The sequence below is a fragment of the Parambassis ranga genome, chromosome 2 (assembly GCF_900634625.1).
Source record: "Parambassis ranga chromosome 2, fParRan2.1, whole genome shotgun sequence".
NCBI classification, from domain to species: domain Eukaryota; kingdom Metazoa; phylum Chordata; class Actinopteri; family Ambassidae; genus Parambassis; species Parambassis ranga.
The window spans coordinates 38,540,111-38,558,319 of NC_041023.1; the positions used below are offsets into that span (position 1 = coordinate 38,540,111).

The 18,209-nt window shown below is 42.9% G+C and overlaps 2 protein-coding genes across 6 annotated transcripts in view; both read left to right on the top strand.

Moving 5' to 3' along the window:
• The first annotated feature begins 110 nt into the window (after positions 1-110).
• Positions 111-4,155, top strand: LOC114430301 (long-chain specific acyl-CoA dehydrogenase, mitochondrial-like). Its single transcript, XM_028398607.1, has 11 exons — positions 111-255; positions 1,669-1,848; positions 1,919-2,056; positions 2,135-2,299; positions 2,379-2,445; positions 2,529-2,693; positions 2,767-2,868; positions 2,999-3,112; positions 3,190-3,317; positions 3,396-3,482; positions 3,554-4,155. The coding sequence occupies exons 1-11, from the start codon at positions 167-169 to the stop codon at positions 3,645-3,647; spliced, it is 1,329 nt and encodes a 442-aa protein (XP_028254408.1). The 5' UTR covers positions 111-166; the 3' UTR covers positions 3,648-4,155.
• Positions 4,156-4,804: 649 nt separating this feature from the next.
• LOC114431787 (microtubule-associated protein 2-like) overlaps positions 4,805-18,209 on the top strand; it is a 35,690-nt gene continuing 22,285 nt past the window's right edge. For 2 of the 5 annotated variants that reach the window (XM_028399412.1, XM_028399417.1), the window contains exons 1-2: positions 4,806-4,927; positions 17,414-17,493. The gene's annotated coding sequence lies outside the window, so the exon portion shown is untranslated. Of the gene's footprint in view, positions 4,928-17,413; positions 17,494-18,209 lie in introns of all 5 variants that reach the window. The other 3 variants (XM_028399415.1, XM_028399414.1, XM_028399416.1) reach the window with 3 other exon arrangements.

Genomic DNA, 18,209 nt, shown 5'->3' on the forward strand with positions numbered 1-18,209 from the left:
TCTTCGCACTGAGAGGTTTACAAACAGGAGCTCTCACTCCCTTGCCTGTTTATGGACCAAGCCTTATAACAAGTCTATGGCGAAAATAAGCGGAGTGCTGTGTCTGTACATATTGGTCTCGCTAGACGAGCTCTGCACTGTTACCTTGAACATCTTGGTAAAGAAAATGTTGGTAAAAAGGGCTTTAAAACCGTGTGTTTTTGGACTGAGAAATGTCTGTGGGCCACGACAGGCGCTCGCTGCTGTGACTGCAAGGTAAAATATGTAGATAAAATCATTTTTTTTGTGACAGAGAGACATGAATTAGCTTTCACAGTAGTTGCGCTCGAAACATTTACGGACTCTGCTTGACTAATGTGTTATATGTTATGTCATATTGGTTATATTTTTACACTGTACTTTGGTTCCGGGGTCTGTTTTTGATTGTAAATAAAGTCAGTGCGTGGAAGTGAATCGATTCAGTTAAATCTTAATTCTCTCAGTTAGTTCTGAGTGATAAGACGAATAAATACATGCTTACTTGAACCCTGCCTGGACCTTCCCCCACCTCAACTCCATACATTACAGGCCAGTAGAATGAGTGTTCTTACTTTAATTTGTGCCTAGTTTAGTTCTAATCTAAGGAATGGATTACAAAAACATCTAAAGCTGAAGGTCTGAAGGTTGAAGCCTGTTCTTGTTTTGTAAAATGACATTTTCTGGTAAAATAAAGGTTAAAATTAAATAATGTGATATAACCACATAAATACATTAATAGCATAAATACTATAATCAGATATATGGAACTACTAAATGCACAACAAGGCAACTAACTGATTAAGAAAACAGCTTTTGATGTTATTATTTATATGTGACTATGGGCATATGACGTAATTTATCTCAACCGTAACCGCGTTTCACCTTAAATCACCTAATGTTTGCTGCGTTACCAGCTCTGTCTGTGCTGAGTTAGGGTGCGCGATGTTCCATTATCAAGAACTTTGGCCGTCTTCTCTGTGAACATATCCGCGCTCATGTGTGTACGTGTGTGTGAACGCGGACGGGAGGGAGAGAGAGAGAGTAGCGCGGAGTCGAATGAATGGAAAGATAGCTATATTATAAAATCGCATTGGCGAAAAAAAACGTTTCTTCACGCTTTACCGTACATTTCAGCATAGTGGCGCAGCATTTTTAAGTGTACACAGCGCGACCGTGTCTCTCCAAACAGTAGATGGGATGAAGCAGTACAGCAGCGTGGAAGAGACAAGGAGGGTTGGAAAGACGTTATCACGGCATTACCGATTTTCTTTCTTCTCCCGCGGGCCGTACTTTGCCCAGGTCTGCACTAGTTAATTGATCATTTTTAATAAATAAATAACGCCGACAGCAAAGAACATTACATTATTTATTGTAAGTGAATTATATTCTGTAACACTATCCACATTGTTATGTAATGGTCGTGTTAAATTATCACGTGGTGTTTTGGTATTTTCATTTCCAGTTTCCTGCTTGACTGTATGTTATCAAGATAACTATATATTTGACTTTACTAAAGGTTAAACACAACTATACATTTTAGTATTATTAAATCATGTCTTGTGTGTTTTTTCTGTGATTAAGAGTCTTGTGTTGCCAGATTTGTCATTTCCAATAATACAATTCGTACATGTTTTTTGTTAATCCTCCCAGACTTCAGCACACGCAGCCTGAATCAATTAAGCATCCTGCTGCCTCCACCAGGCCAGAGACGTCCAGTGCCAAGACCCTGATGGACATTGGGACCCGTCGGATCTTCAATGAGGACCATGATATCTTTAGACAGAGTGTCCGGCGCTTCTTTCAAGAAGAAGTGGTTCCACATCACAAAGAGTAGGTGAAAAATTATTGAACTAATTCTCAGTCTCTTCAGCTTCACGTTAATCCCTGCTCTTTGATCTAGGTGGGAGAAGGCCGGTCAGGTGAGCAGGGAGGTGTGGGAGAAAGCTGGAGAGCAAGGCCTGCTGGGAGTAACGACACCAGAGGAGCATGGTGGCATTGGAGGAGACCTGTTTTCTGCAGCCATCACATGGGAGGAGCAGTGAGTTGTCCTTGATTTTAAAATCTTTTTTCCTCATTGATGACATTTTAAAGTTCAAATTTTGTGTTTATCCTCCAGAATGTATTCCAACTGCACAGGCCCAGGTTTTGTCTTGCACTCCGAAATTGTCATGCCCTACATTGTCAACTATGGCAGCAAGGAGCAGATTGAGCACTTCATTCCCAACATGACAGCTGGGAAATGTATTGCTGCAATCGCCATGACAGAGCCAGGAGCAGGCAGGTCAGGATGGATACACAACATGATAGAAATCAGCAAAATGTGATGTAGCTCTTATGACCCTGCTTCTTTATGTCATCAGTGATCTGCAGGGAGTGAGGACTTACGCCAGGAGAGACGGCAGTGACTGGATCCTCAATGGCAACAAGGTGCTGAGTGATGAAAGCAAAGTGCAGTAGATTTAGTAAAGAATTGCATCTCAAGCTTGACGTCTTTGTCTTCTCTTCTTTAGGTGTTCATCACAAACGGATGGATGTCCGACCTGGTGGTGGTCGTGGCGGTGACCAACCGCGAAGCGAAGACAGCAGCACATGGCATCAGTCTCTTCCTGGTGGAGGATGGCATGAAGGGCTTCCAGAAAGGACGCAAGCTGGAGAAGATTGGTCTGAAAGCACAGGTACATGTCACACAAATGTTTAATGTCCCAACACAACTTCTCCTCTCAATGTTTTTTTTTTGGTCTTTCATAGGACACAGCTGAGCTGTTTTTTGAAGATGTCAGGCTCCCGGCTAGTGCCCTCTTGGGAGAAGTCAACAAAGGTTTCTACTACCTGATGAACGAGCTGCCCCAGGTGAAAGAACATTTACACACCCTTGTGAAGACATAACGCAGCAAAAACTGAGCCAACAACATGACATAATTGCTTTTTAATTGTCCATGCATGGTATATATGGTTGTAAATCCATCTTTTTATGCACTAGGAGCGTCTGTTGATTGCTGACATGGCCATAGCAAGTTGTGAGTTCATGTTTGAGGAAACAAGGAACTATGTGTTGCAGCGGAAGGCATTCGGCAAGACCATCGCTCACCTGCAAGTCCGTATGACGAGGTTTTTCTCCTGAATTTTTTAACCCCTCCTTTGTCTCCTGCTAATGATGTTTTTCCTCCACAGACTGTCCAGCACAAACTGGCAGAGTTGAAGACTGAGATCTGTGTTGGCCGATCCTTTGTAGATAACTGCCTTCAGCTCCATGCTGAGAGACGCTTGGATCCCTCCACGGTCTCCATGGCCAAGTTTTGGTCAGATTATTAAGACTTTTATTATTAGCTTCAAATCTAAAACAGGCTGTTACATGCTGCCAATGATCTTGTCTTTAGGACGTCTGAGCTCCAGAACAAAGTGGCCACTCAGTGCCTGCAGCTCCATGGAGGCTGGGGCTACATGTGGGAGTACCCCATCGCTAAGTTAGTGTCACATAATGGAGGGGAGAGGTGATGCATCAATAATTGCTGAACTTCTTTTCTCCTTCTTTCAGAGCATATGTGGACTCGCGCGTTCAGCCCATTTACGGAGGCACCAACGAGATCATGAAAGAACTCATCGCCCGCAATATTGTCAGCCAGAAGTGAGGTGGTTTGCTTAGAATGTTGTTTAGTCAATGCTAAACTATATATAAAAAGCAAACATATACTGATGTAAATTCATGCAATCAGAATTCATGCAATGTTCAAGGGGCCTTACACACAGATAATCCCATATTCTGTCTGAATGCAGTGCAAAGATTTTTAAGCTTTTTATATTAATTCATTAATTAATTAATTAATGATCTGTTTTTGTGTATACACAGTGACAAACAGGTTCATGAATAGGTCTGTTGTTTCATAATGACATAAATATCAAATCAAGCCAACATATATTGATATAATAGGAATTCATGCAGGCTTCAATGGCCCTCATAGAAAGATAATATCTAATATTCTCTAAATACAATGCAAAGGTTTAGAAGCTTGTAAACATGTCTTTATGTCTACACATTTACACTCAATTAACTTAGTTGTTTTTAGTTGAAAGTGTTAAAAAAGTTTGTGAGTTGATCTGTTGATCTATAGTAAAACAAATAAAAATGTTTGCATCGTAGTAATGATAACAGCAGCTCATTGGTTTGAAGTTTGAAGCAGTATCCTCAGTGCTCTGAGTGCAGCGTCTTATTTCCATCAATAGGTGGCAGTAAGTGAATGGAGACACCCAATAGAGGAATGACAAATGGCCAGGCTTCCTTATGATTTCATTGCAGCAGGGAGAGAGCAGGCTGTTGAATTTGAGTGGATCATTTAAATCACCTTATTATAAAGTTTGAACCATTTCTAATGTATTCAGGCATTAAAAAAGTGAGTTCATGGGCAGTCGTTGCATATCTGTACCTGTAACTGTATAACATGTCTGTGAAAACCTCTGATGCATAAAGCAGATCAGTGTTAGCTCAGGACGCTGCAGCAGAAGTGTAGGTATAGTGTACTCTCCCATCCTCTCCTCCTTGGCATCACTTCCACATCACACCCCTTCCCTCTCTTCCTCTCTGTTCTCCATCTTCCCTTAGCAACAGCCACACCCCACCGCTTCATCCCTGCATCCCTCGAGGGAGTTCTCCTCCTTTCATCAAATTAAGGGAACGCAGCAATTCGTTATCAATGACTTGACATATTGCTGCTAGAGACATCTCATTTGTGTGTTTACACTGTTAATCTCAGAGCAAGATCGCAGGCACACAATCTCTCTGCGCTTTTATTGCTGCATTTACGGTAGCTTAATTCGCAAGGGGAGGGATCACAGGGCCCCATACCGCTTTCATTGTCACTCTAGCTCTGCGAAGACAGGGGTATTACTGCCGCTCAGCAGCCTGAACCTGCAGGTAAGAACTGAAGCGCTTTGTGTTGATCGTTTACGGTGAAATGAAGCGTTGTGAAGCTTTAAAGCAGCGTGAATGTGCCATTCTGACCTATTTTAATGACGACTATAAAAGTTTTTGAAGAATATTGTTGTTGTTTTGCACTAATCCTCCTGCTGCGCGTTACAGTGTGATGTACAGTTATGAATTCAGACTTTCAGGCTCCTTTAAAAATTTGTGGAATAACGTTTATTTTCAGTGAGGATGTTAAACTTTATTTTTAAATGGTGTTGGTGTTGTTGCTGCGCTGCTGCGCTGCGCTGCTGCTGCAGGCTGCGCCTTTTGTTCTGGTCCACGCCTGTATGGTGCTGAAACCGGCGCAGCTCCCACATCCATCCATCCACTGCAACACTGAGAAACATATACTGCACACAATTATAAAAATCTTATAGCATATATATATATATATATATATATATATATATATATATATATATATATATATATATATATATATATATTTGTATCGTGCATATGGGAGGAGCCCAGCATGCTGCTGGCACCACATGCACTTGTCCTTGCCGGCCGGTGTTGCCACCTTGCATCAGCAAATCTTTATATCGCATGCATTTTTAATAATGCTATATGCTTCAGTAGAAATCTTTAATATCAGAGAAAATAATAACAGTAATATTGTTATGACAGCCAATAATGGTGGAACCCAGCCTTCCCTGATGAATTTTAATATAGATAATGATCTGAAAATTTGCCTTTCAAACATGAGGAGAAGCAGGAACTGTAGATTCCCCATGAAAACAAGAATGGAGTAGGCTACAGTTTGTATTTACATATACCAGTGCACAAGGATATCGTTTGATTTCGGTGTACTCAAGTCTGGTTTGGGATTTAGTAATCTGAGCCTCTGTTTAAATTTCAGCTTATTATGGTGTGTTTGCTTGTTCTATCAGGCTCAGTTTGATCACAAATTCTGTCGTAGCTTACCTTGGACCAGATGCTCCAACAACAGAGCAGACAGGATGTGTATGATTAGGCTCGATTGGACTAATCACTAATTGAAATGGCCTTAATCGGGACACAACAGGTTGGCTTTGTGTCACTTGCATGAACTTATTTAAACCTCATTCTTGCATGAGTTATGATCGTGCGTGTATATTTAGCCACTTCTTACTTTTCCAACCACCAGGAAACCTAATCTGCTCCTCTTGCGCCGTGCGGGAACATAAAGTATATTTCCCAACGTCAATTCTGGTTAGGTACACGGTCATAAAGCCCTGAAACCACGGAACCACTGTGCGCTCCACTGAAATTAAGACACGCCATCTTGGCTGGTGCTTCATCATTTAGTGAAGGGATTTGGTGGGTTTTTTTTAAAGATGCAGGGATTGTTTTAGAAATATGAATATTTACTTATGCACCAATGTGTGTGTGTGTATTTATGGTCACTTGTCTTTGTCCCCTGCTGCTCCGCACGTCTGAGTCCTTTTTTTTTGCACTACAGGTGTCTAATGGGAGCTGGCAGCACATGATTAAGTCTTGACTGCAGGAGCAACCTAACCTAATTCACATACGTCATAGGAACCAAACAGCCCACTGACCTGCATATAGGGCCACACTTTTACACACACCTGGCTTCTTTGAATTGGATGTTGGGGTAAATATGTGTATATATTTGACAGCTGCTGCTTATTCTGCATCACTGTTGGTTTCCTAGAAGCACTTTTAAACCTCACTGTTGTGCCTCATACTGTTCTCTAGGATCAGCCAACCAGATATAGATGCAGCAGTTGGATAACACAAGACCTGTGTGTGTGTGTTAATTGAGCACAACCAGCCATATTCTCGAAGTGTTGAGTGTATTGAGTTAGATGAACAGAGCTTATCAATCCTGCGTGACCTCTTTGGTACATTTGAGTGTCTCCAATCACTCATTCCCCCTGTTTGTCCTTGTATCAGAGCTCCATCCATGGCTGACTAGCAGCCACTTTCCCCAAACGAGCCCTGACAGCCAGTGTCACATTTCATTTCTCACGGACGATGCCCCTCGACAGAGAAGACACTCATGCGGGGCATTCTTACACTCAATAGCCAACTCTCTCAGATATTGGCATCCGTGATATTCTCTCTGATCTTAGCCATGTTAGCTAATCCATGAGGTCAGTGCGGTAATAGCTGTGGAAGTACACAACCCACCTCCACTCTCTGTGCCTCCTTTTTTTTTAGATGAGTGTGTGTGGACACATTCCAGTGAAAAACTGTGCTGCATGTTCACACAGAGCTATCACAGAAGTTTATGTGTCTCTGCCTTAGTGAGCTTATGACATATAGCCGGGTTTAACTCCCTTTTTGCGGTTTCACACCACTAATTGGCATATGAGAATGTAAGCATCTGGACTGTTGACATATTCTGGGTGATATTATGGCTGTGTTTGTAGCTATAGATTGGCAGCTGGTTCCTGTTTTAATGTTTGTAAAGCTTTGTTTTATTAAAAGAATACATTGAATTTTAATTAAAGAACAACAAAACAGTAGAGGGGGCAGTATTAAATCAAATAAGGCTATAATATTGACTGTTAAAAATGCACAAAAAGACAGAAAAACATAAAACAGTTTGTTCTTTCAACTATATGAGCAGAAAAAATTTTTGCAGCTGAATGTCCAGTTATTTTAGCAACAGTAGTTACACGTAAAGAGGCTGGTCAGATTCTTCGGACTCTGACCTGGGCCAATATTGGGAAGAAACCACTAATGAGCGTTAGCTTCTTTCTGAATGTGCCAGGGACCTCCTGTTAGCCTAGTGCAGCGGCTACGCTACGTAGCGCCATGCCTTTATGGTTTCCAGATGTGGAAGCTAAACAGCTTGATTGTTTTCTCCTCATCCTTTTGAAAACAGCAGACTGGCTGCCTTTATAAGCTCATACACTGACTGGAGTGTGCTAGAGGAATGAATAAGGCTCATTGTTGAAAGGCATGTATTGTTAGAATATTATAGACTCTCAGGTTTCTCTCTTTTGTGAATGTTTTTTCTCAATGTGAGTGCATCTTTCAGCTCATCCATTAAGGGAAAAAGGTTGGATGTCATGGAAATAAGTCTCCAAGGATTCAGAGTAAATTGGTACTCAGGGCCGCTGCAGAACATCTCCTAACTGCATTAGCGTGTGTGCATGTTTTTCGGGGCCGTGCGGTATTTTGGATGAATGGAAACCCCCAGTGTTACGCACATCACCTCTGCGAAGGCAGTGTGAAACATGGAAACAGATGGAAGGCATGAATGCGACGATGGTACATCACGTTCCCTGCGAGTCTGTTTTTTAACCAGACTGGATGAACACAGCAGCTGAGTGTGTGTAGTGGACTTTTGGCTAGCATCCAGGAAGGGTTTTAACTGTGACCACTGCTGAATGTGTCTGAAGAGGGACATCCTCTCCCTCCCAGACATGCAGCAGACAGAGCGCAGTGATATATAATGTGTGACAGTAAGCAAAAAATGTCACCCCCAAAGTTGACCAAGGTGTTGTTGTTATCAATATATATGCATATCATTCTTTAGTGATTACTGATGTAATAAGCAGAATAATTATTCCTTACTTGATGTGTATGGCAGCCATATTGGATTTTGAGGTCAAGGTCTGACTTTCTGGTTCAAACATTCTAGGTCTCAATGCACTGTCAATGTAACATTAAAATGACTGTTTTATGTGATTTAGTAACTCAGTAATTGGTTTATTTATTAAAACATGGCAAATGAAAAAAGAATGTAAATAGTGGCGAGAAAAACTTGTCACAAAAACCTGTTCATTCACAAGTTTCTTCCAGCCTGGACTGTCTGTGTTGTTTTGAGGTGTTGACTGTGCCTACTGCTCCACTGGGACCATCAAGGGCCCCCCTCACCACGGCAACCCCTGCCATGGAAACCAGCCCTCTCAAAGGAATGACCCCTTTGAGTACCAGTGTGTAGAGCTCTGCCTCACTCTGGAGTAAGAGGAAGGAGCTTAGAAAACAGGGTTTTCCTTCCTTGTTCTTCCTTTCTTTGCCTTTCCACACCCTGTTATTTTGACCTGGAAATATAGTTTTGAGGAAAAAACTGCTTTTAAATGGCCATATCATCCCTAAGGCACTGCTTCAGGTCACCTCATTAAATCAAAGACTATAAATCCTGGTAGAAAAAGGAGCCATTAGCTTTATTTGGGAGCATCAACAGATGTTTGTGGCCTCTGGGGGAAGGAGAGAGCTGTTCTCCACCACAAAGAGCTTGGTGACGGGGGAGAGATTTGTGCTTCTGGGTGCTTTTGACTGCTGACAGTGGCTGGTCATAAACTTGCAATAAAGTTAAGAGCTTGGTAGATATACATGCTGAACTTTCTGCTTTAGTTGTAGCCAGTTATTTTAACTGTAGCTGTGTTGTTGGTTGGTTTTTACAACTCTTTGTTGATACCAGCATGACCAGATAGTTCAAGTTCAAACATGGCAGACATCAAAGCTTGGTATGTGTCCCGATGCTATCTGTGTTGCCATCATGTCTACAGTAGCATTTAGCCTGATTTAAATCTTGTTCCTGACGTGTGACATGTGCAGAAATTTTACGGAAGTCCATAATTAGCTGCTCCTCTCATGAAAATAACTACTGTTTAAATCCACCAGCTTTTCCCACTTCTTTTGTCTGCACGCTGCGGGTTGCCAATTATTGATTTTTGTCTTTCCAGAGGCTGCTTTTCCTCAGCTCACCTGTCCCCCGTGGGGAAGCAGGGGGAGCAGGCAGTCCCCTGTGGATCTGCATACCCACATTGAGATGCTAATCCACAGCCATCTGCTTCCTACCACAAGAAGAGGTTGTGCGTGTATAATGTCTTCCTCTCCATGATCTTTGTGGGGCACGGAGGAAAATCCCCAAGCTCCTTGTGCCCTTAGGGGCTGCCAGTCTGGTTGTCACCTAATCAAGTCGCCCTGAACCCCAATCTCACCCCACACACAGGGGTCATCTTTAGTGAAGGTTCTGAAAGAATCTATAGAGTTAGCTCCTCTGTCCAGGGGCAATGGACCCTAACATAATAGACCCCTTTTTCGGCATGACCCCCCACACTGCTCGGTCAAACAGCCTTCCGGCCAGATGAGTTACTCACTGCTGCTGTAGCTGCGGTTGCTTTTTCAGACCTGCCAGATGATCAAATGAAGCAGATGTGATTTACATGTAACTTCAGTATCACTGATTCCCACTCATTTTGAGTGGGAACACTTCTCAGGCTTTTTTGAGTGGCTGTGTCTCAACTTTGTGTGTGTGGGATTGTGCTTGGATTTGTAGCACCAGGATGACATAATAGAGTATGTTTTGGCAGCTTATTTTTATGGCTACAGCCTGTATTTAGAAGGCAAGTATTTCTCTTTTGAATATAAGATTTCCTGTTTAGTTTATTGCACAACTCTTCTCATGGATGAAGCCAAAGACATGCAGTAAAATGTGTTCATCCAAACATCACCATGGAATATTCATTTCTGCAGATGCTGTGTATGTTGTAAAATATGTTCAAAATGTAAACAATAGAAAACATTTCTGCCCTGGTGACATCCATGATAAAGTAATCTCCTGTGCTTTTCCCAGCTGATACAAGCTTTTATGTCTCCGTCACGACTAAGTCAGCACAGCTCTGTGTGCCTTTCAAACCAGCAGATGCGGAATGCAGTTTATCGGCAGTAACTCGTGTGTTCTCAAGCCCAGCTATTTCCTGCGTTGGGCGGCATCCCATCAACAACAGACATGCAAACCAGAGCTGCAGATCCAAGGTATTTTTTTTTGTTTTTATCTGCAACCATATGCAGATAAAATAACGAAAGCAAAACACCGGGTCCGTTGTCAGTAAGTTGGACTGTCGGCAATGCCACTCTGAATGCTGATGATGCACTGACAGCAGTGACAGATGAAGTTACCTGCAGTCATTCTGTCACTCTGTCTGTGTCATCACTTTCATTGTGAATGAATAATACATTACACAGTCGACAGGGGAAATATTGCTGAAAGGAATTTTCAGTTGTCTCTCTGCCAATAAGGAGCCTTGCTTTCACAGTCCTTGTGTCTTCATTTAACTTTGTTTCCTGATGCAGCTGTAGCCACAGTGAATCATCGCAGTGTCATGGAAACAAAATGCTGCCACTGCATCGGTAGCAGCACCCCACAGAGTGTCCCCAGCTGTGCACTCAGTTTGTTGTTTTTGTGTTTGTTTGATGATTATTATTATTTATATTAAAGAAATAATCAGAACTACATGTGTGACTACAGGCGCTGAAGTCATCTCCTAGAATGTAAATGTCTAGTATGTTAATGATGAATGACCTCACCAGTGAGTCCCCAAAGTGCAGGAAACCATTACTCCAAACCCTTCATGAGTGTATTATACCTAGGATGCTGTTTATTCTTAATAACTTAGCTTCTCCAGCCTATTTTGTTAATGGAAGCTAGCAAGTGATTCATAAGCAGCAAACCTCTCCCTTATCCTTCTGAGTTCTCAAGGGTCTCTACATGTTATTGCCATCCAGCCTCGCCTCTTACTCTAACCACAATATTGCTGCATCACTTACACTAATAGCGTGCACTTATCTCAAGGTTAAAGCCATGCAGAGATGCTTCCTGTCCACATGAGAAAACATGCAGGAGGTTATTGAAAAGTTATATTGTCAACAACACTGTTGCTGCACTTTATCTTTAAAGCTTAGCTTGATAGTAAGATTCCCTCTCTTTGAAAATGTGAAATATAACACAGGGTGGTGCTTGCAGATTTTTCCCAGTCAGTCCAGCCAAAACTCAACATCATCTCTGTTCCCAAGAATCCTAACATGACTCACGCTTGTTTGAGGGAAAGAAGGAGGAGGGGAAGAGTGCTTGTTTTGGATGCTTCACTGACAGGGCGGTTTCCCATGCAGCGCCTGAATGGCAGAGTTCCCCCATATGGCTCTGACAGACCCACTCTGAGATGTGCTGTCTGCATTTATTGGTGTTAACGCTGACCTACCAGCACAGGCTGTGGCTTTCTATATTATCTATATAATCTATTTTTTAATATTTTGCGTGTGTGCTCAGTTGCATAGTGAGTTGTGACATCCTCCACCACTGCAGTAAAAGTCTTGTGCAGCTGGCCCCCTCCGCCCTGCCTGTCTCTGATGACTTCCAGAAACTTCCGCTCTTCACTCTGTCTCAGTGACACGTGTGTCCTCTCTCCTCCAACGCTGCAGCAGCTCAGCTGGGCTTATCTTCCTGCTTCCATTTAACATCTGGACTGATTGACCAAAAATCTCAGTTCCAAATGCTGTGCTGCCATGATGCTTAAATAAAAACAGCCCTGCCAGTACACCTTTGTCTTCTGCTGGACTCTAAACCCCAGTGTCTCACCACAAGTGCCAAATCTCAGTGCTCCCTGTGTAGGTGCTAATTTACAACAGATGGCATGTGGACGCTGAGGTTCAGATCTCCCATTAACAGGAAAAGGCTTAGAAACAGAGACTACAAATTACCTCCGTTTGCCTTTCTTTGCTTGTAACCTGCCCTTTCACCAATCCAGTGTCAGAGCCAAATGCTAAGCAGCAGGGGGGGGGGGCACTAATGGAAATAATGTTTGAGTCATTTTTTTCATCCTCATCTCCACTTACTCTGCTGTTCCTGTGTAGGCGTAAGTGCAGCATCCCTGACCTTTTGGAGTCTACTTGATGAATTGTTTGTTTGTGCTGCTGCGGTTAGACTCCCAGCAGGCACAAACAACAATCATACAGAAGAGTAGGACTGCCTCTCAATTAGAAAATGAGCATCTCAAGCTCAGCAGATGCTTTAGAAGGGAATACTCTAGCAACACCTCTGTGATTTTTAAATGACGAGTTGTGGGTTTAGTGCCAGTTTGTGATTCAGAAAATGTGAATTCTCTGGGTCTGGTCAGAAAAATACTATTTTCCACTACCATTCTGTTTTCCTACCCAGTGAAGTTTTACAAGGAGAACAGAGGAACACTGTCCCCTGTGTGTAAAGACATGTTGTGATTTTTTTCCATGCAGCAATATGGGACCTCGTACAGTAGCCTGTGTTTGAGTTCAGCCCAGGGTGTAGGGATGACTTCAAAGCCCACGGCTACACCCTGTGGTTAGTGTAAAGCCAGGCACACGCAAGTTGGTGTGTCCACACACACACACACACACACACACACATAAACCTGGCAGACAGTTAATATACACAGCATATTGTACGACAGGCACACGCCCTCAGACAGGCACACATTTATTTAAGTCTATAAAAGCAGTTGACTGCGCTCTCACCTCTAAATTTCCCCATGCTGTTTGCATCCACCCCCACCACCACCCCCTTTCTCCCTGTAAAACACTCACTTCCTCTCTCTTCCTTTCTCCTCAAATCACAACTCTGTTTTAAACAAGCCTCTCAGAGGCATATTTCACATTTGAGGTATTTCCTGTGTGCTGCTTTTATCAGAGAGGAATGACAGTCTGAGTGCAGCGGCGGCCATCTTTAGCCTCCAAATGTTTGTGTGCCCCTACATGCTTATGTACAGTATATAAGACATTATATACTCTAGAGAGGCTGTCTTGCTGGGTGGTAGCAAGAAATCAATCCATCAGTGTTTTATCCAGTGGTGACCCAGCTGTTGCAAGCAGACACTGAAAATTCCCACACATTTATGTTACTAGGTTTTCAATTTTGTTATGAATGGCAACCCAGTGATTGAGAGAGTGTGAGGCTTTTCTCTTGGCAAATGTGCTGCCTGCCTGCTATTTGCTCTTGGCAGCTGCAAAAACGAGAGACTTTCACTAACCGTGCATTCAAGAGCTCATGAAATACAGCCATGCTCTGAATAGTAATGAAAAGCCAGGTTGTCAGTGCAGTGCATGGCAGATCAGGCAATTTTGTCAATACAATAAAAGGTCCTTTTACTTGTAAACAGTTGCTTTTTCTCTGTAAAGCAACACTTTAAACTTGAAAGGGAAAAGGTAAAGGTTTAAAATCAAGTCAAGTATGTATCCTTGCCATGCTTGCATGGGCTGCACACTCACCCCTGCTCACTTTATGCCAGGCTGGATGGGCATGATATAAAGGGCTATTTTAGGTCTAATCTGCATGCCTCTATGTGGAATTTGTTGCAAATAATGCACGTCTTGATGCTAATAGATTAGAAGATCCTTGTCTTGCTGCCTATTTTGTCCAAAGCCTTTGTTACCTCAGTGAGTTCTTATCTTGGTTGAGGTTATATAAGTATTTATCAGATTGTAAAAGGACAAAAGCAGCAGCTAAAGTGAGAAAACACGGAATCATCTGATGTCACTTAAAGAATCCTGTTGCCGGAGACTGGAACATCACAAAGAAATGCAGACAAAGCTCTGCATTAATGGTTATGATCAGTGCTTATGTTAAAATAAAGCTGTCAAAAAGGCTTTGCTGTGCAGTGTGTGTCAGAAGGCTATTAGAGGACGGAGAGGATCAGCTCCTCTGTCTGATCTACCTTGTCTGAACTCACCTATGACCTCTGACATCAGCGTCCTATAACAAACCAGCAGCAGCAGCCATTGATCAGAATGCGATGTCAAAGATATGGAACAAAATCAGTGTCGAATTTATCTCATATCAAAGGGAACTACTTGATCTAATATTCATAAATAACCTTAACTGATGAAATTACATGAATCCTTGATGTCTGGCTGATGGTCTGCTGGACAGACGAATGCCTGCTAGCCTTTGAACAGACAGCCAGATCAGTGCGGATTTGGGTAATTAGATTTCCACGGTCTTAAATCTTATTTTACGATTTGTTTCAAACAAACAACAAAAAACAAACAGATGCTTCTGTATTTTCTTCTAATATTTCAGGCCAGAGAGAGCAGTTTTTTTGTGGGGGTTGGACAGCAGCCTTGTGCTGGAAGTAGATTTCGCCTGCAGTCCTGTTGATCCAATCCTCATATGTTACCGTGTGTCTGCCAGTACGAGTGATTACTAGGTCTCTGTCTGGGTGAGAGTATTAGCATGTTTGTTACAGTCAAATCCAAACAAAGTGTCCTTTGACATGCTGTGGCTTATTGTCCTTAAGCACTCACCCTAATCTTTGATCAATATCTGAATTTATATAAATTGCACTCGGCTTTCCCATAAACAATAGCTATTGAAGTTATATGAGCCGGCATTTCTATAACTCGCTACATCCTCACAACACCTGCAGTAAAACCGCTCGCTCGGTCAAACTTCTGTTAATGCTGCATTTATTTTTTTCAGAAAGCTTGAGTCATGCTTTCAGAGAGAGATTTGATGAAATGACAGCTTTAGGGTCAGCTGTACAGGAAACAAGGATGTACCAGCAGGTGTGAATATACATGCATTCTGGTATTAGTCAGCACCTGCTTGTTTTGCTGGAAAAGCAGATGATGCTTAATTTGTGCAGTGATTTGCTTTAGCGGGCAGCTTCACTCAAAGACTAATCCAAGGCTGTGTGTGGTCGGCTTCCAAAACAGCAGTTGTTTGTTTTTATGGCCGTAGAGAAAACCAGTCTACTAATACCAAATACCATACAGGTGTCTCCTTGGTCTTGTAGTCCAGGATATTGTATTATTTTTGGGTTTGACATCTCATTAAACAGCACATCAAAGAGGACTGGTTGAAATTTTGTGATCTGCGTTGAAATCTCTTCCAAATCTGGATGAAGGGGTCCAGGCGGATTACACAGAGGCCGCGATGATCCACTGGGCTAATCCCGATCATAGTGAGTTGGCTGCGTCCCAGTCTTTCTGCTTGAGGATACAGGAAACTTCATTCACTTAAATATCCTTGAGAACACCATGAACTCTTGCACTGTCCTGCACCTGTAAAACAAAGGTGTGACTATCTACCCATATTGCCATGCTCAGACACAGTGTAAACAAAGTCATGTGTATCCTGGCCGAGGATAGCACAGCCGGCTGCTGTGTCTGTTGACAGTTCGGTAGCGGCAGATTGGTGTTAGCACAGGCATCTGCTTTCTGGGAGATTAGATGTTAGATGCTAGCTGGTTCTAGCTGCAGCCTCCAGGTCCGGGGCCTCGGTCTCTAATCTTTGCTGCCAAAAGGCGGCAGGTGTTGACAGGGCTGTCTGAGCCTCCACTGAGCTTTGATGCCCTCTCTCAGCATCCTTCAACATGCCATCCAACCTTGAGTTTCAAAATCCAGACAGTGCCACGCTGCTAAAACAGACACAACCCTCTCAAAAAATTGATATTGATTATATTCCTGCTTCTATTTTAAATGTCTCAATTGCTTTCTTTTAACTTGATCCGACCCTCGATGCTGACAGGCTGATTATAGCCTTACGCTGATAGCTCTTTCTGCCTCCTCCGTACATAGGACATGCTAATAACTAGGACTAGGATGTGGAAGGAGCAGATTTGCTCTCTTCCTCTAATTTTTCAAGTGGTTTTGGGAACCATAAAACTGTATCCTTGATGATTCAGCCCCACATCAACCTCAGAGGTCTCCCTGAGGTTTGGCCATCATGTTAGGGAGTGTCTTTTGACATCAGTCTGGTCAAACTGGTTTGCTTTAGTGGCTTTATTTATGTGAGGCAAACACACAGAGAAGGCCTTCGAAAAGCTAATATGAAATTAGCCAACTTAAATGGGACTGATTATCAGACTGGGAAAAACATTTGCACCTGTCCTTTAATTCATTAATCAGTTTATCCAAATTTGTACATTTTTTCATTCATCTCATAATTTTAGTCTGTATTCACATCCCCAGTGCAGGTGATGGACAGCTATGCTAGGACCATTGTGTTATATATACATCTTATTTCATGTGGTTTGAGGTTGGAGTAATGACTGGGGAATTAAGCTTTGAGCAGTCCATGCTACTGCTCTGCTTGTCTGGCCTCTGCAGTCTCTCACTCAGACCCTCTTCCCCCCTGGTTCCCCCTCTCTGCCTTTGTTTCAGTGCTGCTGCAGTACTTGGCCGTGCCTGCAAATGAGCACAAGGACAGAGCAATTATTCAGCATGGGGCAATCCCTACACCCCTTCTTTATACACACACTCGTGTTTAAATGTTTCATGCATTCATTATGTTACTGTCTTTGAGCAAAAAAAATAGCTGATTTTAACACATGAGAGAAAATAAATTGCGCTTCTGGAATATTCTTGGTCAGGGATGGTCTTTTATGTTGAACCTCAATTCCCTCAGGGGTGCATATCCCTCCCAAATATGAATTAATGTGACATACACACATACACACACTGAGACATGGCAGAACCCTCCCCCCCCCAGTCGTGAACCCCTCCTCCTCAATGCAGTGCAGACACCGGCTTTGGCTGCAAACCTGCCTGTGAGTGTGTGCTGTGGTGAAGGGGAGACCCATGCGCCGCAGCGTGCCGGTTGGCTGTGTGTCTGCAGCGTGCCGGTGAAAAAGCATCAGTGTGTCGCTGCTCCTGTGACTCCTGTTCGATCCTTTCTTATCTTTTTCCCCCCTCTCTGTCTTTCTTTTCCTCTCTCTGCAGAAGCCGCTGCCTTGCCCCCCACCCCCACCGTCGTGTCTTCTTAGCAGACAAAAGCTGGAATAACTGCCCCACCCCAACAGGTAGGAAATTTAAATTAATATATTATTGTTTGTGACTGCTTTTCTTTCTTTTTTCTGTGTATGCCTGTAATCTCTAATTAATATTACTGCTCATATCATCTCCCTTTTGTTTTCCTTCCAATAGTTGAGGATTAGGTGCTGATATATTCAGACAATAGAGTGAAAGAGCTGATGTTGTGACAAGCCAGAGGGTGTTTATATGTTTTGGTGACCTTTAGTCTTTGTGACGTACTCCGTCTAGACATCGTTGATTATTCAGCCTGCCAGGACAGCATGGTTCACACAGTGTGTGCTGCTGCTGCTGCCCCGATCTCCAGAGGTTGTTGCTCTTTAGAACGTTCTGGTGTTTCATTTGGAAATCATAGAGATTGAGATAAATTTAGAGGCTGTGATGGCATGTGGCCGTTGGCGGTTAGCGACTCATGGCCAACAGATTGTTGGTGGTTTCTCTGTGGGAGAAGCCAAGCGAGACCGCAGAACACATTACTCTGCCTGTCAGCGTCGGCAGAGCTGGCTGTCACGAGTCTGATGACGGCTCAGAGTTTCGGAGCAGGTGGTGGTGATGGAATGATAAGACACCAACTTTGACTCCTTCTTTTTCTCCCCCTCCCACGTTGTTTATTTCTCCCCCTTCATGTTCCTGCTTCTATCTGTTTTGATCTTTCATGGCTCTCCCACTCATTCTGCTGCCCTATCATGCTCTTTTTTGTCACTCT